General features: G+C 38.4%; 1 protein-coding gene across 1 annotated transcript in view; it reads left to right on the top strand.

Moving 5' to 3' along the window:
* The window catches only part of FSTL5 (follistatin like 5), an 873,635-nt gene that overhangs the window by 607,998 nt on the left and 238,737 nt on the right, over positions 1-26,900 (top strand). The window contains exon 8 of the mRNA XM_062198990.1: positions 12,881-13,001. Coding sequence (XP_062054974.1) covers positions 12,881-13,001 — 121 coding nt within the window. The remainder of the gene's footprint in view (positions 1-12,880; positions 13,002-26,900) is intronic.

Raw genomic sequence — 26,900 nt, 5'->3', positions numbered from 1 at the left:
TGACACTCTAGTTTATGGCGCCAGTAACCACCCTAGGCTGTTGTCATGAGTTGCCAAAGCTATGGAAACCTTCCAAGTTTGCCGACTCTGCTCATATTTAAACAAGGTCATAAAAGACAGGGTGAGGATAGTAACCAATGATCCTAAGAGTGGCATTTACCAGGTTTGAACCATCAGTACACACAGGTTGGGAGTAGAGCCATTGGTGGTAGAGTAGAGGTTATGATTACAAAGGAATGAGGCCCAAGTGTGCTAGACAGGGTCTAGAACAAAGGACAGAGTCATTATTAGATGTGCTAAGAAAGGTGCTGTCTAAGCTACAATTAAGTTTTCTGATTGAGAGGCAAATAGAACCTGATAGAAGGGGCTTGATAATAATCTGGTGGGCTTTAGGCCTTGTAAGTTGAGAGGCCCAGACCTATCTATCTCTTCACATGGGGTATATCCTAAGGGAGGTGTGAACCTCCTAGGGGAAGGCACTCTGTTGACTTTCATTACTTGGCTGGCCTGGGAGGAGAGCTGGCCAGGTCAAGGCAGGGGGCATCTCTAACAAGAAATTTACAGTTCTGCCTGCAATGTTGCTGACCCTACTTGACCATCCCCTCAGCTGCAGTGGTCACTTTGGAAGTTGGGCTAAGTGAAGGGCTTTTCAGCTTAGAGCCAATAAGATCCGTGGCTCTGACCTGGGCATCCTTCGACTCCAGGGCAGGTCCATTTCCAGTGATCCAACTCTTGGCAGAGCTGCCAGGGCTCTTCACAAGCTGACTTCTGCTGAAGCCCAGGCTTACCACATTGAAAGCCACTGCAGTGGACTGGCCTGTTGGGTCTCCTTGAGGGCAGATCACTGTACAGATCAGCCATTAATAGGCCTGCCACCCATTGCTTCTGATGCCAAGCTTTCTTTTCCTCCTGGTTTGTGTTCAAGCAGACCAGAGGATGCAAGTCAAGGGAGTGCCCGTGTCCCATCTCTAATCTTCGGTGGCCTGAACTACAAGTCTATAGTCACAGGCATGTTCTGTAGTAGTTTTTCTAAGGTAGACAATGCCCATGAGGAAAATTATATTCTCACTTTAAAACTTTCTTTCCCTTTTGTCTGAAAGGGAGGTTTTTTCTACTTACTGTATACTTCGCTGATGGCGAAGTGAATCTAGCTATGAGATTATTATTTAAATTCTTATTTTGGCTATGCTATTACAGAAAATTGTTAGCCATCTCTTTTATAAGGTCTAAAGATTAAATTGTGCGTCCTACAGATTCCTTCATAATAGAATTAGTTTCCTACCTTGAAGAGAATAGAGAAATGAAAGAATAAGTTGGGCTTAGAATAGAGAAATGAGGGAGCAAGTCCTAGATTGCTTGCTGACAATAGCAATATTACATGAATACTTAGCAAACGGTTTCAACCATTAGATAACAACTTAAGAAAACATTTACCAGAAGGTCCAATGCCTTCTATAAATTTTAAGAATCATGTATTTGGAAACACCTCTTAAATATCTAACATGGTGTAGTTTGTTTAGCCAGTAAACTTAAGCACAACCATATAAAATGTTTTTAGTTTCTTTCTACTAACACGTTTAAAACATATGATACACAGATTCAGGTCACACAAATTAAAATGTATCTTTGATTGATTTTAGCAGCTTAAATTTATGGACAATCTTATCTATAAGCCATTTAAAATAAACCTCTTAATAAAATTTCCTATGTGGACATACAATATGTACACACATATAACATAGCATAATAGACCAATATAGCAAGTTTAATAATAGCTTTTAAAATCTTTAACTCTTTTTGTAGATTGCCAATTGATTTGAATTGCTTTTTGTTTTTAGATTACTTTAACACATTGCTTTAACAGAGCATCAGAGTTTAATTCTATGTCAAAGAGAAATTGAGCTTCCTATGATCTTTTGCTGTGAGGTTTCCTTCCTTTACCTTCTTTCATATTGGTGACCATGTTTCTGTGTTTCTGTGTGTAACACATCTTTAAGCATCTTTTGCAGGGCAGGATGAGTGGCAACAAATTCTTTCAGTTTCTGTTTGCTATGAAAAGTCTTAATTTCACCTTCATTCACAAATGAGAGCTTTGCAGGATATAGTATTCTGGGCTGGCAGTTTTTCTCTCTTAGTACCTGGGCTATATCTTGCCATTCCCTTCTAGCTTGTAGGGTTTCTGATGAGAAGTCTGCTGTGAGTCTAATTGGAGATCCTCTGAGAGTAATCTGACATTTCTCTCTTGCACCTTTTAGGATCTTTTCTTTATGTTTCACTGTGGTGAGTTTGATTACAATGTGTCGTGGTGAGGATCTCTTTTGGTCATGTTTATTAGGGGTTCTATAAGCTTCCTGTACTAAGATGCCTCTGTCCTTCTCCAAACCTGGGAAATTTTCTGCTAGTATCTCACTGAAAATGCCTTCTAATCCTTTCTTCCTCTCCATGCCTTCAGGAACTCCTAGAACCCGAATGTTGGGTTTTTTAAGAGTATCCTGTAGATTCCTGACAATATTTTTTAGATTTCTAATTTCTTCTTCTTTTCTTTGGTTTGCCTGTTTCCTTTCTCTGTCTTCTAAGTCTGATAGTCTCTCTTCTGCTTCGCCCATTCTGTTTTTAAGGCTCTCTAATGTGTTTGTCATTTGATCTATTGAGTTCTTCATTTCATTGTGGTTTTTTGTCACTATCACAGTTTCATGTTCTACTAGTTGTTTCATTTCATTTTGATTCCTCCTTAATATTTCATTTTCACGAGAGAAATTTTCTATCTTGTCCATTAAGGATTTCTGTAGTTCAAGAATTTGTTTTTGAGAACTTCTTAATGTTCTTATCAATTTTTTGAGATCCGCTTCTTGCATTTCTTCGATCTCATCATCTTCATAATCTTGAATTGGGGTGTCTTTTTCATTTGGGGGCATCATAGTGTCTTCCTTGTTCTTGTTAGCTTGGTTTTTGCGTTTGTTGTTTGGCATGTTGGAGATATTTGGTTTCTTCACTGTGGTGTTTTTTCTTGTTACACTATGGCTCTATATTAAGTGGACTGTCTGCTTTCAGTGGAGCCTTAGAGGCTTGAGATGAGTGTGGACTGAGAGCTGTGTTTGGTTCCTCAGGGTTGAGGGTGTGTCAAAGATGACACTCCCAGGTTAGGCGTGGTAAATCTTTCTTTCTTTTTTTTTTTTTTGATTCAAAAGGGAAGTAATTCCGCACAGCTGAACGTAATTGGAGGTAGTTAGCAGGCAAATGATATACCCACAGGAGCCAGAGATGGGAAGCTCTTTCCCAAGGACCACACAGGGAATCTCTGCTGCCCTCAGTGTGGGCTCCAATTCTCCTGCAGTCTCCCACTGGGTTGCCAAGTTAGATGCTAATCTCCTGTTATTTCACCCCTCCACACAGAGTCAGGTGTTTCTGATAGGCTCAGGGCCGGTGCAGACCTGAGGTCGCCCTGCTTATGACGTATGTCCAAAATGGCGCCTGCTCTGTCTTGCTCGCCTTTGAGGGGTGAGCGGAGAGAGAGAAACTCGTGTCCGTATCGGTCACTTTTTTTTTTTTTCCTCTCTCTCTTCTAGTTAGCCTGGTGAGCTTTTCCCCACGTAGTTTTATTGAAGCTATATTAAGATTTCTGATCAATTTACTAAAAACTAGTACCATTAAAATATTCCATTTTCTTATCCATGATTTCTTTAAGATCCCTCAGCAGGACTCGATCATTGTCTCAGTGAAAACCTGTCGTGTTATAGGTAGGACATAGTGATCCTTTGATAGCTGCTATGCATGTCCTCAATTTTCCTTGTCTGATTTCCTTACAATTTGAGTAACACTTCTTTATGCTCTTCTCAATACCCTTTCAGGACTGTAAATAGGAAATTCCTATATCTAAGATCCTGCTACTTTTAAGAAATCACCCCCTCAAACTGCATTTATGAAATCTCTTAAAACTCAACAACCGGCCAGTGCCTCTGCTCAATAGGCTAATCCTCCGCCTGCGGAGCCAGCACACTGGGTTCTAGTCCTGGTCGGGGTGCCAGATTCTGTCCTGGTTAGTCCTCTTCCAGTCCAGCTCTCTGCTGTGGCCCGGGAGGGCAGTGGAGGATGGCCCAACTGCTTGGGCCCTGCACCAGCATGGGAGACCAGGATAAGCACCTGGCTCCTGCCTTCGGATCAGCGTGGTGCACTGGCCGCAGCAGCCATTGTGAGGGTGAACCAATGGAAAAAGGAAGACCTTTCTCTCTGTCTCTCTCTCTCACTGTCCACTCTGCCTATCAAAAAAATAATAATAATAAAAAAAAAAACTCAACAACCACTCAGAGTTCATAGGGATTCTTATCAATGTTCATTCCTTTCCTTCATTATTTCAAGAAGTAGTTATACCTATAATTTTATTCCAGCAACAAGAATTCAAAAATGTGTGGCCAAAAACACGAATATAACAATTAATTTGAAAATATTATTGGAATCTTTTTAAAAGATTTATTTATTTATTTGAAAGGCGGAGTTACAGACAGAAAGAGGGAGAGGTGGAGGGAAAAATATTCCATCAACTGGTTCACTTCACAAATGGCTGCAACAGCTGAGCTGGGCCAGTCTTAAACCAGGAGCCAGGAACTTATTCTTGGTCTCCCAAGGAGACCAAGGATGTGGGCCATTTTTTTGCTGCTTTTCTAGGTACACTAGCAAGGAGCTGGATTGGAAGTGGAGCAGCCAGGACTTGAACTGGTGCCCAGATGGGATGCCTGTGTCACAGGCAGCAGCTTTACCCTGGTAAGACACAACACTGGCCCCTGGATTCTTTTTGCAGTATTATTTTCTTAAGTAAATTAATATGATTAATTATCTTATGTATGTCATCAAACAATTTTGTTATACAAAGTTATATGAATTTGATTTTGGCTTTCCTCTTATAGAATACAGTTAATTTGTTCTTCGCATACATGCTTGAAACAACAAATTCATGTTAGTTGAATTTTCTTCTCTATTTTGTCTTTTTAAATTGATTCATGAGATAGTTTGTTTTAGGAAAAACGGGTTTTACAATACTGTATTTACGAAATTGAACATATATTATATAACTTGTTATTTGACACTGTGCTTATTGGTGACATATTAAGTATGTAAGTAAATAGGCTAGTGAGAAATATCTATACTTCATGCAAAATCACATAAGCCATGAGATAATAGCTCTTTATGTGTTTCCAAAATGTAGATTTTTGCCAATATCATTTTATTGCTATTTTATGAAAATACTTTGTATACATAACGTCTAGGAAAATAGTTTTAACATATTGCTAAGTGAAAGCATACAAGAATAGTGAGCATTAGAAAGAAAATTACTTTAATCTCAACATATATCAAAGAAATACATTTTACAAAGAAAACTGCATTCAAAATGTAGTTACCCTGGTACCTTGTAACTTAGAACTGTGAGGAGAGGCACAGCAGGTTGAGCCACTCTCTCCAGCGCTGGCATCCTGTGTGGGTACCAGTTCAAGTCCCATCTGCTCCACTTCCAATCCAGCTCCATGCTGTGGCCTGGGAAGACAGCAGAGGATGGCCCGGTGCTTGTGCACCTGCACCCACAGGGGAGACTGGGGTGAGGCTCCTGGATCCTGGCTTCTGGTGAACCAGCAGATGGAGGATCCCTCTCCCTTTTTGTAAATGTACTTTCAAATAAATACATCTAAAAAAAGAACTCTGAGGATGAGTATGATATGGAAAATAGAGTGGATTACAGTTTAAATTTTACATTTTGTAGTAATTGGTTTTTGTCTTTCAGATTAGCGCAACGTTAACAATGCTTATGGTTTAAATACAGGCCTGATTTTGTCAGTTACGCTCTGGTACAATCACACTTGATCTTTGCTGCCTTATTCATTCTGATTGACTTGTGCTCATTATCTATAGATTATTAAGTATCTTGATCTTCACTCTTCATTATAGTCCATTGCTAGCACCATGAACTTGTTCAAAATTTTAGAGATGTATTACATATATACTTTTTTCCCGCCAAAGCTCCCATTTCATTGCCCTTCAAAGAATATAAGCAATTAACTTAAGAAAATCAATGATGTTTTCCTGGCAACTCTTTCACATCAGCAACTTGAGGCAACTCTGTAAAGGTGCAGAGTCATGAAGATTTAACCACTACCGATGTTTATGGAGTATCTGCTGGCAGTAAGGTTATAAAGGAGTTATGTGGGCTCCAGATAAGTGCAGGATTTTGACCCTGAACTCAGAGTGTTGATTCTAAGGCCAAAACTCTCCACAGTGGCTAAGCATAGAAATAAAAATTCTGATTTGATCTGTTTAAGATTAGAAAAATGCTGAGAAAATAACAGATTGGAAATGCTGAATCAGGGTGAAGTTAGAATACAATTGATGTGTTTGTATTTAAATAAAATTCAATAGATAATTTGAAGTTTGGGTTAAAATTAATAGAGAATCTGGAAAAAAAAGGAAAATGCTAGGAATTACATAGCATGGCTCTATATCTGTTTGTGTGTTAATTAGACACTGCCCCTTATTTGTTGATCTCAACCAAGTTATTTACATCAGTGTATTCCAGTTTTCTATTTAAAATATCAGTCTAATAATTCATTTCAATAAGGTTTCTTAATGGATGACGTTTGATATTTTGTTTAAACTATTTACCTCAGCACTTAACAGATTTAACTGTAGAGTAAAAACTGGGCTTTACTAAATATAGAAAGATACACACTTTATTAAAAGTAATGAGGAGACATTAAATAAAGTCTTGCTTATTTAAAAACAAACTACTTGAAAAGGTGTTTATAAAGTCACATATGGAAGGAAATTGAGCTAGTAGATTCTGATTTCACTTGAAAGGATGAAAAAGGTGTAAACAAAAATATTTAGCTGAGAAGGGGTCATATGCATGGTAATTTGGAAAGGAAATTATTTGTACAAAACGGTTTCATGTTATGGAATAATAGATTACAGTAAATCAGTTGAAACATTTTTTTTTTTTGACAGGCAGCGTGGACAGTGAGAGAGAGAGACAGAGAGAAAGGTCTTCCATTTTGCCGTTGGTTCACCCTCCAATGGCCGCCGCGGCCGGTGTGCTGCACTGATCCGAAGGCAGGAGCCAGGTGCTTATCCTGGTCTCCCATGGGGTGCAGGGCCCAAGCACTTGGGCCATTTTGAAACATTTCAAAATACATTTTTGGATAATGAGTGAAAGAATTTTGATTGTAATAGAAAAGAACGTCCCATATATATATATATATATATATATATATATACATATATATATATATATGGTGTATATATAATGTGGAAAATTTATTTAATTCATGTTCTAAGGAAATTTTTAAAGGATTATATAAAAATATGCCATGAAACAGTTTGGCACATGTAAATATAGCATAATAATAAATGCTAAGTATATCTTGAGTTTTTTCTATTGTTTCTAGTTATTCTTATCTAATGAAAGGGTTCAGCTTTTTTCTCATCTTGTCTAGCTGATGTGTTTTTATATTTGTTTTTGTTTTTAAGGATTTATTTTTTTGTTTGAAAGGCAGACTTATGGTGGAGGGGTAGAGAAATAGAGATCTTCCATCCACTGGTTCACTCCCCAGATGACTACGATCCAAAGCCAGGGGCCAGTAGATTCTTCCAGTTTTCCCACGTGGGTGCAGGGGCCCAAGGAGTTGGACCATCTTCTTCTGCTTTCCCAGGCACATTAGCAGGGAGCTGGATTGCAAGTGGAGCAGCTGGGACTTGAGCTGGCACCCATATGGGATGCCAGCAGTGAAGGCTTTCCTGCTATGCTACAGCACCAGTCCTAGGGGCCCAAGGAGTCGGGCCATCTTCTGCTGGCTTCCCAGTGAAGGAGGTGGCTTCACCTGCTCTGATTGGAATAAGTACTGTAAGTGCTTGTTCTATGTGCATGTTTGTGTTATGCTCACTGGGTGCCTTGATATTCCATTTAAGGTCATTAATAATTTGTTATAATAGTTTTAGCTCTATTCTTTCTCCTATTCTGTTCTTCAGTGTATCAGATTTTCTTAGTGTTCATTGAAGACACATCCTTTGTATTTTATTGTACATTCAATTCCCTAGCAGTGTTCTATCCTATAAGGCACATTTTTTTTCATTTTTCATGTTTTAAATTTATTCATTTTATATACTTGAAAAGCAGAGTGACAGAAAGAGAGGGAGGGAGGGAGGGAGAGAGAGAGAGAGAGAGAGAGAGAGAGAGAGAGAGAGAAAGAAAGAGAGAAAGGAAGGAACAAAGGAAGGAAGAAAGAGAGAGATGTTCAAACTACTGGTTGACTCCCCAAATACCCAAAGCAGTCAGGACCGGAGCAGCCTTAAGAAGGAGCCCATAGCTCTACCCAAGTCTTGCACATGGCTAGCAAGGTCTCAAGTGCTAGAGCTATCATCTATCACCTCCCAGGATAGGCATTTGCAGGAAGCAGGACTGGAAGCTAAGGTAGGACTCGTACCAGGCACTCTGAAAGGGACTGCAGGTGTCCCAGGTTGTGGCTTAGCCTGCTGCACCACAGTCTACCCCACATTTTTCAACTGATACTTTATAACTGTATGTATTTGCAGGGTACAATGCATGTACTCATTATAAATTGATAAAAAACAGTATAGTCATATTTCACCTCATGCATTAATCATCAAATATGAAAGGCAAAGTGAGGGCCAGTGCTGTGGCATAGCAGGTAAGACTGCTGCCTGTGATGCCAGTGTCACATGTGGGCACCGGTTCGAGTCATGGCTGGTCCACTTCTGATCATCTCTCTGATGTGGGCTGAGAAAGCAGTGGAGGATGGTCCAAGTCCTTGGGCCCCTGCACCCATGTAAGAGACCAGGAGACTCCTGGCACCTGGCTTTGGGTCGGCACAACTCCGGCTGTTGTGGCCATTTGGGGAGTGAACCAGCAGATGGAAGACCTCTCTCTCTCTCTCTCTCTCTCTCTCTCTCTCTCTTCTTCTGCCTCTCTGTAACTCTGCCTTTCAAATAAATAAATAACTCATAAAAAAGTGACATAGACAGAAGAGTCAAAGAGATCTTTCTCTGGTTCACTCCCCAAATGACTGAAACAGCTGTGCTCTAGCACGTTGAAGCCAGGAACCTGACACTCCATTTAGATCTCCCGTATGGGTGGCACAGACCCAAGTACTTGAGCCGTCTTCCTCTGCTCCCCTAGGCGTGTTAGCAGGAAGCTGGATCGGAAGCAGGGCAGCTGGGACAAGAACCAGTGGGTCCAATATGGGATGCTGGCATCACAGGCAGCGACTTAACCCACTGTGCAACAATGCTGCCCCTGAGCTGCGTTTGGATGGCAGCTTCTGGTGCAGCCAGGAGTCAAATCACGGCAGTTGTACCACATAGCTTGTTGGGGTTCAGGCTCCAAATTCTGTCCCTTGGTGCACATCATAACACTCTCACTCACCCTCTTCCCCCTCCCTCCACCTGTCTCCTGATCTCTCTTCTTGTTAAAACATTTTATTAGTATATTTTCAGGCCAAAGTTCAATACTCTTGTGGCAATTTCCTTGATTGCAATCAGTCTGTAGTGAGTATCAGCTAGGGGGAAGCTATTTTTAACATAGATGCACATTGCAGGAGTATAGGTAAAGTCAGAAATACCAGCAATCTTCAAAAAATTCATGGAAAATGCATGTTATGAAAAACTATGCAAGGATTCCAAAAAGTTTTTACACTCAAATAATCTTTTCCCAACTTCATTTTTCCAAATCTTTGATGTGCCTTCACATAAAGTATAGGCATTGGAGCACTGTTATATTATTGCAGGCAGTTTTAATTTCGCCTTCTCATAAACGCTCCCAATGCCACCATTCTCTTTTCTTTATCCCTGTTGTTGTATTTCACCTCTTTTGTTTTGAGCATTTTGTCCCAACTTTCTTCTTTCTTCCTTTTTCTGCCCTTACTCCTCCCTCAGTTTATGACTGACCAGGAAGGCAGCTTGGTGTAGAGTTTAAGTTTCATGGGTTTCATATACAGATCAAACATGTTGATTTTTGTAAAATACTTAGAACAATATTTGGCACATAGTAATTAATTACATATATGAATATATGCATTGAGTTTTTTAGATTTTGCATATCTCCAGTTTATTTTGCCTTAAAATGTAGAATTCTTATTTATTTATTTATTTAAAAGATTGATTTATAATTTGAGATGCAGAATTGCAGAGAAGGAGAGAGGGAGAGACAGAGAGAAAGGACCGCCATCCACTGCTGCACTCCCCAAATGGCCACAAAGGCCAGAGCTGGGCTAATCTGAAGCCAGGAGCCAGAAACTTCTACGAGGTCTTCCACATGGGTACAGGGACCCAAGGGCTTGAAACATCTTCTACTGCTTTCCCAGGGCATAAGCAGAGAGCCAGTTTAGAAGATGAGCAGCTGGGATACAAACTGGTGCCCGTATGGAATACCAGAGCCACAGGTGGAGGCTTAACCTACTATGCCACAGTGCCTGGCCCAGAAGTATTTATTTTTATATAAATATATCAACCATTATTTTCTTTTGATTTAAATTTTTTCTATTAAATATTACATTATTCATAGTAATAAAGTTTTATTATAGCATGAGTAATTTTGATATTTGTTTCATATAGATTTTATTTTGAATGATAGATTTGCTGTGATATAATCTATATCCCATAAAATAAACCCTTTAATGTATGAAATCAGTGATTTATACTGTTAGCAAATCATTGCAAATATTATGTTTATCAAATATAGAATATTTTCATTTCTGCAAAAAAAAAAAACTTCCTATCTATAGGAAGTTGGTTCTTATATTCCCAACCTCTCATTTCCAGTTATCAGTAATATGTCTTTAATGTTGTGTAAATGGTCTTTATGAGCGTACTGTATAATTGGATTCATGCAATTTATCTCTTGTGTATCTGGTTTCATTTTATAGCATAAAATTATATATACGTATATATATATATATATATATGTATGTATACACATTGCGTTGTGTTTATTCTCTCACGGACTGATAGATGTTTGGGTTGTTATCATTTTGTGGCTGTTCTGAGCTGTGAACATTTGTGTACAGTCTGTGTTTAGATATGTTTTTGATTCTTTTGGGTATACTCTTATCTTAGAAATGAAATTGCTAGTCACAGATAACTTTTAAACTTCTGAAGCATGGCAGATTTACTACCAGAACCAATGCACCATTTAATATTCTCACCAGCAATGCTCTGAAGTTCCAAATTTTCTGTTTCCTCTCTAAGATGTTCCTGTTTGTGTTTTCTGTTTTAGCAGACCTAGTGAGTTTGAAGCAGTATCTCGTTTTCATATTTATTTGCATTTCTTTGGTGATTAATAATGCAGTACACCTTCAAATATTAATTAATCACCTTCGAATATTTTGAAAATCATCAATTTGAAAGCTTTAACCATTGTTTTAAATGGACTGTTCATGTTTTTTGTTGAATTATAGTAGTTAATTTTTTCTGGAATCAAGACACATACTTGATAAATGGTTTGCTAATATTCTCTTCCATCATCTTTTGACTTTGCTGATGACTTTTGTGGAGAAAGAGGCATTAAGGAAATTTAATTTACCTTCCTTTTTTTTCCTGTGTTGTGTCTGGATGAACAGTAAATAATTCCCATGTCTTCTCTGGGAAGACACTGCCCTGCTCATTTGTATGGCCTTCTATATTCCTACGAATATGCGGAGCTTTTCAAATCCCTCTAGGCACATCTTAGTCTCCAGTTTTTCCTTTTAAGTTTCTTTGGTTGTCCATGGTGTCTGCCCCTCATAGTATCTCTGTCTCAGGGCGTCATAACATTAAACACCTGCTGCTGCTTGTTTGTAATAAAGGCTGTGGGGTAGGACTGTTTACACGGAGTGAGCCCTGAGTCTGCTCAAGTAAAGAAAAGTTGTGAAAATATGAGTTGTCAAGGAACTGTCAGTCGGATCCAAGAGAGACAATTCTCTGAGGATGGGGCCGTGTGAGTGCTGCAGGCTTGTTCTTGCCCTCCAATATCTGCTTTGATTAGAGTCCTCACAGTGAGCAGTTACCAGGCAGGTGGTTCAAGGCTACCATGCAGTTATGGACAAGGAAAGAGAAAGTCAACTTAAAACCCCACCAATCTCATTATTCTTCCTGAGAGTCGGCTGGGTTTTCAAGTAAATATACTGTAGATTGTTGACAACTTTTATCTATTCCACAGGTTTGAAAGAACTGATTTTGACAATTTTTCTAAGTGTATTCATTGCCCTTGATGGAAAAATATACTTTCTGGTCTGTACTTTGCATTCTGTAGGTGCTTCTCAATTTTGATCTCAATAAACAGTGCAACATATTTTCTTTATTTTTTCCAAAATGGTTGTATGAATGTCCTAAATGATTTGCCATGGTATAGTTATTTTATTTGAAAACAGTAGTTGGTTTCTAGGCTTAGAAAATATATCCCATTCTATGATATGGCTATAAATTTAATTGATGAAATCACAATGTTTAATAGCTACTTTTTGATAATACTTAAAAACAATCTAAAGATTAGTGGATAATTACAAGTATGAGAAATGAATTATCAGCCATTTGGTTTTGCTGTCAAAAGAAAAAATATGTCCATTAATCAAATTACAACTAACACATAGAAATTAGTTTATTCTGTATATAAACTTGTATCACAATAAATATGCAAAAATCTATGAGTGAGATCAACATTTTATAAATGCAATATATTTTAAGAAAATGGCCATGTTAAGTCTTATACATTTATTATGGCCATTTTAATAGTTTTAAAGCAATTGTTTAGTCCACTTAATTTACTTCTGAACATATGTTTTAAGATGAAATTATTAAAATATATTCTGATATGTACAATTTGTTTTACTTCATTTTACTTTCTTTGTAGGATTTTGGAGATGATGGGTCCTTGTATATCACGAAGGTGACTACAACTCACATGGGCAATTACACTTGCTACGCACAAGGCTATGAACAAGTCTATCAGATTCACATCTTCCAGGTGAATGGTAAGAAATGTGCCATTGCTATAATTTTTTTTAAATGCTATTTGTTTTTTGTTTTGCTTTGTTTTGTTTTGCTTCTCTAGATATTGAAAGAATACCAGAATTGACTAGGAAGACAGCTTCAATATTTTGGTTTGTTTGTTTTGTCTTAGCAAAATTCTAATTTTTGATTTTGGGACTTACTATCAACTTTCGTGCTTTAAGTTAAAAAAAAAGTGCCAAATTGAGAAACATTAAAAATTAATATTATTTTTCTCATCATAAACTATAAGGATTGAAGAGTAGATCAGTTTAATTGGAATATCAAATTATGAAATTTGAAATAGTCTTGTAGTATAAAATTTCAACAGTTAGGCAAAACCAAAAATTTTAGAAACTGAAAGAAGTGACAATTTAAACATTTTAACTAGATGATCAGTTAAAATGGTACTATTAATGATACAGGCAGCATTTATGTATAAGAAAATGCATATGCCTAATGGTTGATAATATTATCCTACAATGAGAGCTTTAATTTATTCTTGATTTAGTTCATATTTAATACCAACTGGAATTTATATTTGATGGCATATATGATTTGTTAACAAATGCTGATTAGTTTCCAAAATTTATTGTGATACTTAAGTGAATTTGCTCTATGGTTTATAAAAAGGAGGCATGAACTCACTTGACTTGCTATTGGAACATCAATACGACTAGGGCGATAAGCATGAATTAAGAAAAATGGCATGGCTGGCGCCGCGGCTCAATAGGCTAATCCTCCGCCTGCGGTGCTGGCACACCAGGTTCCAGTCCCAGTCGGGGTGCCGGATTCTGTCCCGGTTGCTCCTCTTCCAGTCCAGCTCTCTGCTGTGGCCCCGTAGGGCAGTGGAGGATGGCCCATGTGCTTGGGCCCTGCACCCCGTGGGAGACCAGAAGAAGTACCTGGCTCCTGCCTTCGGATCAGCCTGGTGTGCCGGCTGCAGCTGCCATTGTGGGGTGAACCAATGCAAAAGGAAGACCTTTCTCTCTGTCTCTCTCACTGTCCACTCTGCCTGTCAAAAAAAAAAAAAAAAAAAAGAAGAAAGAAAGAAAAAATGGCAGATTATGAGCTTGGAGAAATAACCTAGTGTAAGATCACATGGAAGCCTGTGGACCTTAAGTAAATGTTTGGATTTTTACTCCAAGGACGTTAGAAAGCCGTAGACATGTTTAGTTATGTAGTGACACATTCTAATTTGTTTTAAAATAAATTAATATTTTGAAAAGCCTTTTTTAGTAGTCCAGGTAAGAGGTAATAGTGTCTTTCAGTGTAGTGTCTCTGAATGTAGTGCCAACAGTAGACTTGGAAAGAAGTGGTTAGATTTGGAACATATTGTGAAGGCTCTGCCACTGTCACTGATGAATAGCATATAAGAATGAGAAAAAGAGAACTGAGAAGCAGGAGCCTCAGAAATTTGAAGGAAGCAGATAGGGATATTGATTGACACTTAAACAATGAAGAAAGAGTACATTTGGAGATAGGCAGAGATTGATATTTACCATGATAACTTAAACAGCTTTTTGTTTTTAATAGAGAAATATACAGTGCACTAGCAATATCCATAGTCACCCTACTATTTAGCAGTACTCAGAGCTTCTTATTCCTATCTGGTTATGACCTAGTGCACATCAATGACCCTTCCACATTCCTTCAGCAATTCTCTTCCCAACTTCTGGTCATCACCATTATACATATATATATATATATATATATACACACATATATATATTATAATATATATGATATAATATATTATTATATATAATGTATATATTATATTATAATATATATTTACTTATTTGAAAGAGTTACACAGAGGAGAGGCAGAGAGAGAGATAGAGAGAGAGAGAGAGGTCTTCCATCCGATGGTTCACTCCCCAATTGGCCACAATGGCTGGAACTGCACCAGTCCAAAGCCAGGAGCTAGGTACAATTTAACCCTTCTGTTTCTTCGTTCATTTTCTGACCAGATGACCTGTCCGTTTCTAGAAGTGAGGTGCTAAAGTTCCCTATGTTATTACATTGCCGTCAGTCTCTGAGTATCTATTAATATTTGATCTGTGTATTTGGATACTGCAGTGGTAGTGAATATATATTTGCATGCATTATTTTCTCTTCCTGGAGTGAACACTTAACACGTGACCTTCCTGGTCTCTTTTTACTGATTTTGATTTAGAATCTCTTTTACTAAATGGAAACATGGCTGCTTCTCCTCTCCTCTGTGTCCATTTCATGGAATATCTTGCTCCATACTTTCAGTTTCAGTCTCTGTGTGTCTTCAGTGGTCAAGTGAATTTCTTGTCAGCATTATATGGTCAGGTCCTGTTTAAAAGTTATTTTGTCACCCTATATCTTGTAATTGGAGAATTTAGCCTATTTACATTTAAGGTAATTATCGATAGGTGAGGTCTTACTAGTGCCAACTTGCTACTTTTTAAAATTTATGCTGTAGTTCTTTTCTTTCTCTCTTTCTTTCTTCTTTTTTCTTTTTTCTTTTTCTTTTCTTTGTCTTTTGTTTCTTCTGTACAGTCTTCATTTGTTTATAAATGATTTTCTGTATTGGTGAATATTGATTGCTTGCTTATTTTTGGAAAGTCTTACAAGATTCCTACTTTGTAGCTATGACAAGCAATCTTGGAATGAAACCAAATTAACATTGATTATAAATAGGGAGCAAGTCATGTGATCCTCATAAAGAGATCTATATTTGTGGACCTTTCTTCCCTACATTTTGACTTCTTGAAATTTTATTTGACCTTTTTCAATATTTTATGTTTCTTAATATTTTAATGTAGTGATTATAATTTTTAACATTCACAATAAATATGGTTTACATATCATGTTTATAGTGTTACATAAAATTACATTACCTATGAACTTTCTCCCTTCTGATATTTTCATGTTAGCTGCTAGTGTCATGTTCTTTAAGTTTGAAGAACTATCATTAGCATTTTTGTAACACAGGCCTAATAGTGATACATTTTCTCAGCTTTTGTTTGGGAGTATATTCCTCTCTCCTTCATATCTGAAAGATAGCTTTGATGGATTCAGTATTCCTGGCTGGCAACTTTTTCCTTCAGTCTTTTAAATGTCTTATCCTACTCTCTTCTAGCCTGTAAGGTTTCTCCTAAGATGCGTGCACTCAGGGAAATCGGGGTGCCTTTATGTGTTATATGTTTGCTTCATTTCCCTTACAATATTGAGAAATCTATTTAACCTTGATTATAGCGTGGCTTGACTTTAACAGTTTGACTATAACATGATCTGGTTTATACTTGACAGAACTGATCTGACTAGTGATGTTTGAACTTCCTGTACCTGATAGTTGTATCTGTTTCAAGGTTTGAGAAGTTTTCCGCTATTGTCTTTTTGAATATGCCTTCTACCCATTTGGCATTCTCTATTGAATTTCAGTAACTCATATATTTGCTCAGTTTGTGCTATCCTATACTTCCTGTAAAATTTCTTCATTCCTCTTGGTTATTTTTCTTTATTCTCTTCCAATTGTGTATTTTTAAACAGCTTGTCACTGAGCTCTTAGATTTTTTTCCTGTTTGATCTGTTCTGCTATGGATGCCTTATACTGCATTTTTTAGTTTCACTCAGTGTACTTTTCAGTTGAAGAACATTTGCTAGATATCATCGGATTACTTCCGTCTCTATCAGATATCTGCTAGCATATCAAATAATTTCTCTGTGAATCCTTAAAATGGCATTTTAAAATCTTCAACCAAGCATTTGAATATTTCAGTTGCTACATGATTGCTTATTTTGCTCTTTAGATGAGGTCCTGTTTGCCTGGAAATCCTTAATGCCCATCGGTGCACAGCATCATCTGCACATTGAAGGATTAGTTACAACAATCTGGCTTTATTTATAGCTATTCTTCTAGAAATTATGTGCTGTTTGTTTAGTCTCTCCGAGACTATGGATACTTCTGTTATTTCAGCATTGCATAGCACCCTAAATCATGGTTTGCCCTAGGTCCACTATTGATTTGTTCTTATTGGTTCAATCATACAATACTCCCCAAACTCAAATTTGTCCCAAAATTTTAGTTGTTAAGCAATGCCTGGAAGATGTGCCTAAAAAGGGTTAGTCCATTCCTGTCTGTTGCTTCCTGGGCCAGTGGTAAGCTTAGACTTCTTACCCTGTATCCACAAATTCCACCATTGTAGATCCCAATCTGGGGTCCTCAGTCCACTGATATTTGGTTCAGCCAGGTGGGAGGAATAAAGTTCATCCCAATATGATCAATGTGCTGCTGAGGTGAGCTCACTGCCTGATACCACCCCTATTGTCCAGTGGTAATGTTGGTTGAGGCATAAGGCTACTCAACCAAGACCATGGAACTCTGCTGGGCACTAAAACAGGTCCAGAGGACCTGTGTTCATGCACTGGCCTAGAAACAGGGACTAGTACGATCTCATCAATGCTCAGTTTTATCAGCCAGGCATTGAGTCCCAAAAGAGAAGTATTATTCCTTGCTTTCTGTCCCAGGATCTAGGGAGAGAGCTAGAGGCAGCTTCTTCACTACTTAGGCAGGTACTAGGTAGGCAACACCTAGCACACTGCATTGAGAGACCTGGGTCTCACAATCACCATGCCCTATGCTATCTTGGGGGTTCACAAAAGGCCCTTGGGAGGCTACTAGTGATACACATCAAAAAAAGTCTGTCTCTCCAGGGTGTAATTCTCTTCCTGATACTGAGCCCAGTCCACAGACTCTGTTGACTGGTTCTTCTCAACAGATGGAACCCATTAGGATCTGCCCACCCTTGGAATCCCAAGACAGGGGCTGATGGTCACATGGCCTCGTGACCACCCATACTGGTTTGAGACTGGTCACACTGAATTCCTAGAGTAACAGATCTCCATAAATCATGGCTATGTTCTCCAAGTCCAGCAGAGAGTACCAGTGACACACACCAAAAGGAGTCTGACCACCTGGTGTACAGGTCTCAGAAAGATGCTAGGCAAGTCAAGTGGCTTTATCTGTGAACACTGGTTGTGTGCTAGAGGCCTTTGGGATTCATCAGGAGTTAGGTCTCTAGCACAGTAGATCTGCCTCTGAGCTCCAAGGTTCAGAGCAAAGTTCTCTCTCGTGTCCTCTCTGGACTACTGGAGGTTTGCTTTCTTCCAGCATGTGACAGAGAAGTGGTTCAGGTCATCCAGCTGAAAGCTGTAAGTATTCACTCCACAGTTACAGACCTTAAGTCTGGAGCTGGGGTGCCTAGGCTGGCTGTTTTGGTTTCTTTTCCTCCTAGTGGGTCTGGCAGTGGCATTCGGGTCACTCTCCCTCACCTAAGCAGGAAGTGGAGCTGAAGAAAGGAGCAATCTGGGTGACTCTTCCTTTCTTTCCTTTCCCTCCCCTCCCATCCCCTTGCCTCCCCTCTCCCCTCCTCTCCATCCTGATGACTATCACAGAAGAAAGAATGGTTACCTCTCAACTGGCTCTGTTTCTCAGCTGGCTCATTAGCTCTTTTGAGGGTGACTTGGGGTGGGGATGGCTGCTGACATTGGTATCTTTGCAGTCAGTTGCTGGAGCTTCTTACTCACCAGTCATCTTGGTTCCCAATATAAATATAATTATTGATAGAAGTCAACTGTTCACTTGATGAGACTGACAGCCTAAAGTTGTATGGTTTGAAATCGATATGTATATATTGCCCTCAACCTTTGATCTGAGCTTGAAACTTAGGGCACCTTAGCAATGAGCATAGATGTGTAAAAACTTAGAGGACTGAACCTCAGTGTTGAAGTCAAATATGATGAAACATAGCCTCAGAGTCAGTGCCCTGTATTCTGAGAATGACTACCCTAAGAACAGTCAATACTTTGTGGTAGAAAGTATGTATTCTGGAAATCAATTAAGGAAAGTCATATACTGCCTAAAACATTGTGAAGTCTGATCTATTACTGACACTCAACTGTAGCCGATCTTGCCTTTGTTTCCTGTACAAACCTAGCTGACAACTAGGTATAAATCAAATCTTAATGACACCCTTAATGAAACTAGTAAAGGAAACAGGCAAAATGCAAAGGAGTTGATCTGGCTTCAGATGTTTGAGTCAGACTTTCCTAGACAGCAGTAGTGCCTGCTGATACACAATGTTGAGAGCACAGGACAAGTCTGTATTAGTGGAGGATCCTTGTGTCAGTGCTGTATTCATTGGGAAATCTTTATTGCATGATATCTCCTACTTTGTGTTAGCAGTTCACTGATTGCTGACCAATTTGACAAGTACTGTGCCTTGTTTTTGTGTAATTAAGGAGAAATTCTCCACTTTTGTTTTTGGTTAATAATTAATTCTTTTATCTCTCATCATTACTCCCAGTACGAGTTTTTCCAGTTTAAGTATCAACCATGTGAGAGTCTTGGTAGTTAGAGCAATGCATGGTTCATGTTCCACCTGTCTCAGAGTAACATGAAAAAAAAACTGTCAAAAATGTGGAGCCCTAGGCTCTCTGGAAGTTTGATTTGAAATACACATTTTGATAAGCTTCCCAGGCAATTGTGATGCACGGTAAAGTGTGAGAATCATTCCAAATGGCTGCTCTTCAGGGTTCTCTGCTGCTCATTCATGTCAGCTGCAGGCTTCTTCTATAATTCACTCATTTGCCACACTCCAGCTGGGAAACCCAGGCAGGAGACTTTGAGCCAAACTGCTGGCTTTCATGTTGCAAGATGTGCACTGAGCAGCGCTGGGAAATGCAGCTTCCCTGCTTCATCTCTTTCTTTGAATAAACTGTTTACTCTCTGATCTCAAGCTTTTCTGAAGATGGAATGTGGGAATAAAGAAATAATGAGGTCCCAGAAACAAAGTCTCCTCCCATCAGCCTTAACGTTGTGAATTCATGAAGTGGAGTTCAATATTACCAGTGAACTCCTGTGCCAAATTGTAATGCTCTCATTTCTCTGGAAAGTGATCCCTGAGCCAACACCTTATGGAGAGCAAAACTGGTCTGTTTCTACTTGGTTCTTTGCTGTATGAAGTGTCTCGAATTCCTTAATGTAATGGCTCTCATGAAGGGATGGAATTTGTGGAGGGCAGTGGCATTTTCATTACCAAAAGGATAAGCAAGAAGAGTGGATATATTTAAGCCTGAGATAGGCGTGTTGAGGGGCAATTTTTAACCTATGGAAGACTAGATTTGGCAAGTATTGAGATAAAATAATAACTAAAGTCAGTTTAAGGGAGAATGGAGGGTGATGAAACAAGCCGTGGTTTTGTTAACTATTCCATGCAGAACATTGGCTGAAAGTCAACACACATGTACCATAACTGAAGTGCACTGTGCTGTAGTAAAGGGAGGGAATTGTACAAAAGCTACAGATAAAATCTTTTATAGTGATATGAATAATACAGTAATGATGAAAGGTAGATAGTCTATAAGAAAAAGGGATAATTATAATAAATTACTTACAATGTCAATGTGTCTGATGCACAAAGTGATTGAATAGATTTTGAAAATGCATAGGTCATTTGTTGAAACAAATAAACTGGGAAAAATGTCCATTGTGGGACCATAAGGAAACACTTTGTATATTGCTTGGGTATTTTTTAGTTAAACGAGGAGTACTGACAGCTGAAAGTGAAGAGTTTGTGACAGTTACAATGGTGCAAGGAGAGGAAGAAATGCGAAGTAATGATTCTGTAGAACAAGAGGGCCACAGACACCAAGAAGTCATTGGCTTCTTGGAGATAGCTTGGGGTATTCCTGATTGACATGTGCTGGCCTTCAGTTATAGTGATGGATCACAGATAAGTGAGAGGTAAGGACTGAACTGAGGCTTTGACCAATGCATGAAGTGAAATCTTTGCTGGAGTTAGCACCCTGGTCAATATTACTAGAACAAGATATGTGAGAGAAAGGTTAGAGGCCAGTACCTTCAATCAACATCTTTCTCAAAAGCATCTAGAAATTGCAATTTATAAGAAATGCTCCTAATTAGGTTAAGTCTACATAAATGAATTCCTGGGTAATTCAGTTTCCCTAGGTTTCTGAACAGCCCATCCATTCATTGAAACATAAGTGATTGATTCTATTTTTAGGTTAAAGGAGTAATGTGGTATAGAATATCTCCAGTCCATTAAATTTGAGCACAATTGATCTCAATGTATTCTTTATAAAAAAAGGAAAGATAATAAGTATATTTCAAGTATCATTATGGATACTTAGACCTATTTGAAGAGGCCAGAAAGCAGAGTAGAAAATGTATGTATGTCAGTAACAAATTACCTCTAGCTGCAGTAACAGAACCCCCCAAAAATAATGACTTAAAGAAGATACAGGTGTGCTTTACTTATGCCAAAAAAGAAGTCACGGGGTAAAGGTGGGCGTGGAAACTCCAAAGTTCCATCAATACTCCAAGTTTCACCTGATAAGGTTATCATATGGGTGAATCTTATATTTCAAACTTAAGGGGGCCGGCGCCGTGGCTCAACAGGCTAATCCTCCGCCTTGCGGCGCCGGCACACCGGGTTCTAGTCCCGGTCGGGGCACCGATCCTGTCCCGGTTGCCCCTCTTCCAGGCCAGCTCTCTGCTGTGGCCCGGGAGTGCAGTGGAGGATGGCCCAAGTGTTTGGGCTCTGCACCCCATGGGAGACCAGGAGAAGCACCTGGCTCCTGCCATCGGAACAGCGCGGTGCGCCGGCCGCAGCGCGCTACCGCGGTGGCCATTAGAGGGTGAACCAACGGCAAAGGAAGACCTTTCTCTCTGTCTCTCTCTCTCTCACTGTCCACTCTGCCTGTCAAAAAAAAAAAAAAAAAAAAACTTAAGGGATCCTGCTGTAGGAATCCTGTGCACATTTCATGAGGAAAAAAGAAGGTGGAAGAGAAAACTGACATTTGACACAGAAGAAAGCATTTGTAAAAGAGACTTAATGAAATCACCAGCAAAACAGCCATGTTTGCAGATGACATGATGTTGTACGTGGAAAAACCTAAATACTGTAATAATAATAATAAAAAAAACTGTTAAACTGATAAACCAATTCAGTAAAGTTTCAGGTTACAAAATAAACCTACATAAAACAATAGGTTTTTCACATGTCAATAATGAACTCACCAACAGAGAAATCAAGAGAAAAATCCCATTCACAATAGTTGCATAAATCTAATAGTTATGAATAAAATTAGTCAGAGCAGTAGAAGATCTCTACAATGAAATTTGTAGAACAGTAATTAAAGAAATCATCAAGGACACAAAAAATGGAAAGGTATTCCTTCCTCATGGATTGGAAGAATTGGTGTCATTAAAATGTGGATACCACCTAAAATAATCTGTAGAATCAATGAAATTACTATCCAAATGTCAATGAAATTATTAGCAGAATTAGAAAGAAATCCTAAAATTCATATAGAATCACAAAAAAACCCTGAATAATTAGTGCAATACTGAGCAAACAAAGTCCACCTGGAAGTGTCACAATTCGTGACATCAGAACATAAGGCATGGTAGGAAGTGATAGCAGTTAAAACAGCATGGTACTGGCATGGAAACTGACATATAGATTCATGGAACAGAATAGAGAGCCCAGAAATTAATCCACATACATATAGCCAAAAAGTGCCCAGGCCATACATTGTAGAAAGGATAATCTCTTCAACAAATGGTGCTGACAAAACTGGATTTTTATAGGTAGAAGAATGAAAGTAGATCCCCACGTCTCACCAGATATAAAAAATCAACACAAGATTTCTGAACCAACTAAACTTAGGACCAGAGATGGTAAAAATCCTAGAAGAAAACAGGGGAAACAAGCCAAGACATTGGTGTAAGTGATTTCTTCTTAGGTATAAGATTCCTAAAGCACAGGCAACAAAAGCAAAACGGGACAAATGGGCTTATATCCAATCCAGAAGCTTCTACACAGCAAAATAAACAGTTAGTAGAGGGAAGAGCCATCAACAGAACGGAAGTAAATATTTTCAAGCTACTGACAAAGAATTAATATAAAGAATATATCAGCATTAAAAAAATGAATGACAAAAATATATAACCAAATCTAGTTATGAAATGAACAATAGAAACTTCACAAGAGAAGAAACACAAATATCCCAGAAATATATGAAAAAAATGTTCAATATTACTAGGCATTAGGGAAATGCAAGTGAATATTACAAGGAGACATAACTTCACTCCTGTCATAATAACTATTAGACAAAAGACAGAGAGCAGCAAATGCTGGCAAGCATATGGAGAAATGGGAACTTTTATACACTATTGGTGGGAAGGTAAATTTGTGCAGCCACTGTGGAAAACAGTGTGTAGATTTCTTTAAAAATTGGAAGTAAACTTGCCATGTGATCCAGCAATACAACTGTTGGTTATATATCCAAAAGACATGAAGACCTGGTATCAAAGAGGTACTTGTACCACAATATGTAATAGTAGCATTGTTCACAATAACCAAAATATGCAATCAACCCAGTTGTCATCACTAGATAAATTGAAAAAGAATATGTACCATACATATACATATATATAAACATGCACATAATAGAGTAGTATTCAGCTACACAAATGAATTAAATTTTACCATTTGTCTCAAAATGGTTAGAAATTGAGGGCATCATGTTGAGTGAGATAAACTGGATACAGAAACGCATTTACCTAACGTTCTCCCTTATATGTGAGAATTAAAACAAAAATAAATAGATAAATAAAAAAATAGAAATAGAAATGCCTATATACATCTGTTTTGCTACAATGCAGTGTTTTGTCCTACATTGTTTAAAATCACTGACAAACAAAATGTTAAGAATTACATATTACTGGCCGGCGCCGCAGCTCAACAGGCTAATCCTCCGCCTGCGGTGCTGGCACCCCCGGTTCTAGTCCCGGTCGGGGCGCCGGATTCTGTCCAGGTTGCCCCTCTTCCAGGCCAGCTCTCTGCTGTGGCCCTGGAGGGCAATGGAGGATGGCCCAAGTACTTGGGTCCTGCACCCCATGGGAGACCAGGAGAAGCACCTGGCTCCTGCCTTCGGATCAGCGCAGCGCACCGGCTGCGGCGGCCATTGGAGGGTGAACCAACAGCAGGAGAAGACCTTTCTCTCTGTCTCTCTCTCTCTCACTGTCCACTCTGCCTGTCAAAAAAAAAAAAAAAGAATTATATATTAATATATTTTGATGATCTTGTACCTATTTAAAAATTTACTTCATATGAGTGAAGTGGAACATATTTTCATTTGATTATTGCTTGTAGCCCTTGTATATTTTCCTGTTGTACTATGATCTTCTTACTTTTTTTTGGTCAACTTTTTGTTGTCTGGAGCATTAAACCTTTGACTATAAAGTAAATTAAAAAGTTGTTATTGCAAAAATAAGAAATAAATTAAAAAATAATATTTGATTATCAAATAAGCTGAAAGTATGTCATTGTAAAAATTAAAAGAGAGGCAGCCAGCTCTTTGGTGTAGTGGGTTAAGCCTCTGCCCACAGCTCTGGATTCCATATGGATACCAGTTCTGGTCTCAGATGCTTCTCTTCCAATTCAGCTCTCTGCTATGGCCTGTGAAGGCAGTGGAAGATGGCCCAAGTCTTCGGGTTCCACCCGTGTGGAAGACCCCAAGGAAGCTCCTGGCTCCTGGCTTCCAATTGGTTTAGCTCTGGCCATTGCAGCAGTCAGGGCAGTGAACCAGTGGATGGAAGACCTTTCTCTCTGTCTCTCCCTCACTGTGTCTGTAACTCAACCTCTCACATAAATAAATAAAATATTTTAAAAAAATTGAAAGAGAAAATAAGAAAGGGAGAAATAATTATGCTTTTAAATCTATGTATATGAAATTCATGAAATTTGTTCACCTTATATAAATGAAAAGATTAAATAAAAAAATTTTAAATGTCATGATAAACAGCAAAAAAAAAAAAAAGTCATTGAGGCCAGCATTGTGGTGCAGCAGGTTAAGCTGCTGCCTGTGATGCCAACACATCATAAGGGCACCTGCTCATGTCCTGGCTGCTCCCCTTCCCATCCAGCTCCCTGCTTATGCACCTGGGAAAGCAACAGGAGGTGAAAGTGCATGGACCCCTGCCATCCATATTTAAGACCTGGATGGAGTTCCAGGCTCCTGACTGCAGCCTTGCCCAGCCCTGGCCATTGTAGACATTTGGAGACTGAATAGCATATGGAAGATCTCACTCTCAGTCTCTCCTTCTCTCTGTGTAAATCTGCCTTTTAAATAAATAAATGAATCTTAACGTAAAATCGCTAGCAATAATTTCCATTTGTGCCCCATAAAACAAAGGGGCAGCAACATATATTCTTTTGACTTTGTTGTATTTACCCCCACAATAATAAAAAGGCATAATTAAATAGAAGAAGGAACAAGAACATAAATTTGGGATGGGTAATTAGCCATATTTGTCACAGTAGTTCTTGGTATGTCAAAACTTACCAATAGAGCAATTAAATAGTGCTACTTTATTTAAAAAATCTAGAATTGATAGGATAAGATACAAAGCAGCTTAAAATTAATTTATTATTATGTACCTTTTTGTCATTTCCCTTTCTATTGGCTTTATGATATTTTGTTTTTGGCATAACTTTAACCATATGTTTTGTATATAATAAATGTACTAAATTTAGAATTATTCAGTTGTTGGAGGTCAATAACAAAGGAGTAGTTGAGAATGAGGAGTGGTGCTGAAAAATACAGTAGAGATGCAACAAAATGCAAATTAGCTCATTTATGGGTATCATAAATCTCTACAACTAGTTTAACTCATTTTCAATTTTTCATCCACTTTCAGAAAAGGTTAAAAAGACCTTTAGAAAATCAGGTTTTCATGTGTAATGTAAAATATTTATCTTAGCAATTTGTCAATTAGCAAAAGCAATAAAATATATCATTGATTATCATAACCTGAAAATACCACAAGATATTGGAATTTGTGAATTAGTGTTTTGAAGTGCAAAATCTATGTAAATACCCCACGGTGAAAGGCAAACAGAAGTCTGTCAATGGCCCTATTTTTTTTTCCAAACAATGCAAAATTAGATTATTGAAATATGAGAGTGATTCTGTATCCTTATCTGAAGAAACATTATGTGTAAATCAAAGGTGTTTGACTCTACCAGAGGAATTCATTTCATGCTTTTCTTTTTCCTTTTACATAAAGCAAATTGTCCTTAGATCTTGAACTTAGGATACACAGTGTTTGAATTTTTCAAAGTCATTCACTGTTTACACTACCCTCTGGGCAAAAAGCTTGCTCATATTCACAACACAGCCATATTTATAGTTACTTTTCTCTCATTCTCATTATTTAGCCTTGCACATAATATCGAATAGATTTTTCTTTCCTAATTCTGTCCCAAAGGTCTGCCTAAAATTTATAGGGTGATTTCTCCCTCAGAGTATGGAAACATCTAACGGAAGAACGTGAGAGGCTTACTTAACACACATCAAAGCTTCACCTTCAGAACTGACAATGCTACGCTGAGAAAGTGACTAACGTCCGGATTAACAATGGACTTCCTTCTTGCATCATAGAGTTAAACATCCTCATCCGGGAACAGGCAGCTTTGGAGTCCGTGTGCAGTGACAGAGCCCTCCCTACCAACCTTTCTTCATAGTCAAGGTGCAGAAGAGAATACAGTTTTTCTGAAAAGCAGTGAAATCCAAAAAGCAGAAAATTAGGGACACATCTCCTCTTTCCCTCTTCTCCTTTCACTTTGATTTCATAAAGGACAGAGCATGAGCAGTTCTAAAGGCAACTCTGACTCCATGATTCACAAGCTGTGGCCCATGGATAAGCAGATTTAACCACTAACTTTAAATGCAAATTCTCAGAGCTCTCCCATCTGTACTGAATCAGAGCAACTCGTGTTTTTAAGAAACCTTTCTGGTGATCCTGATGATAAAGTTTG

The sequence above is a fragment of the Lepus europaeus genome, chromosome 8 (genome assembly GCF_033115175.1).
Source record: "Lepus europaeus isolate LE1 chromosome 8, mLepTim1.pri, whole genome shotgun sequence".
Lineage (NCBI taxonomy): Eukaryota > Metazoa > Chordata > Mammalia > Lagomorpha > Leporidae > Lepus > Lepus europaeus.
This window is presented reverse-complemented; position numbering and strand designations above follow the sequence as displayed.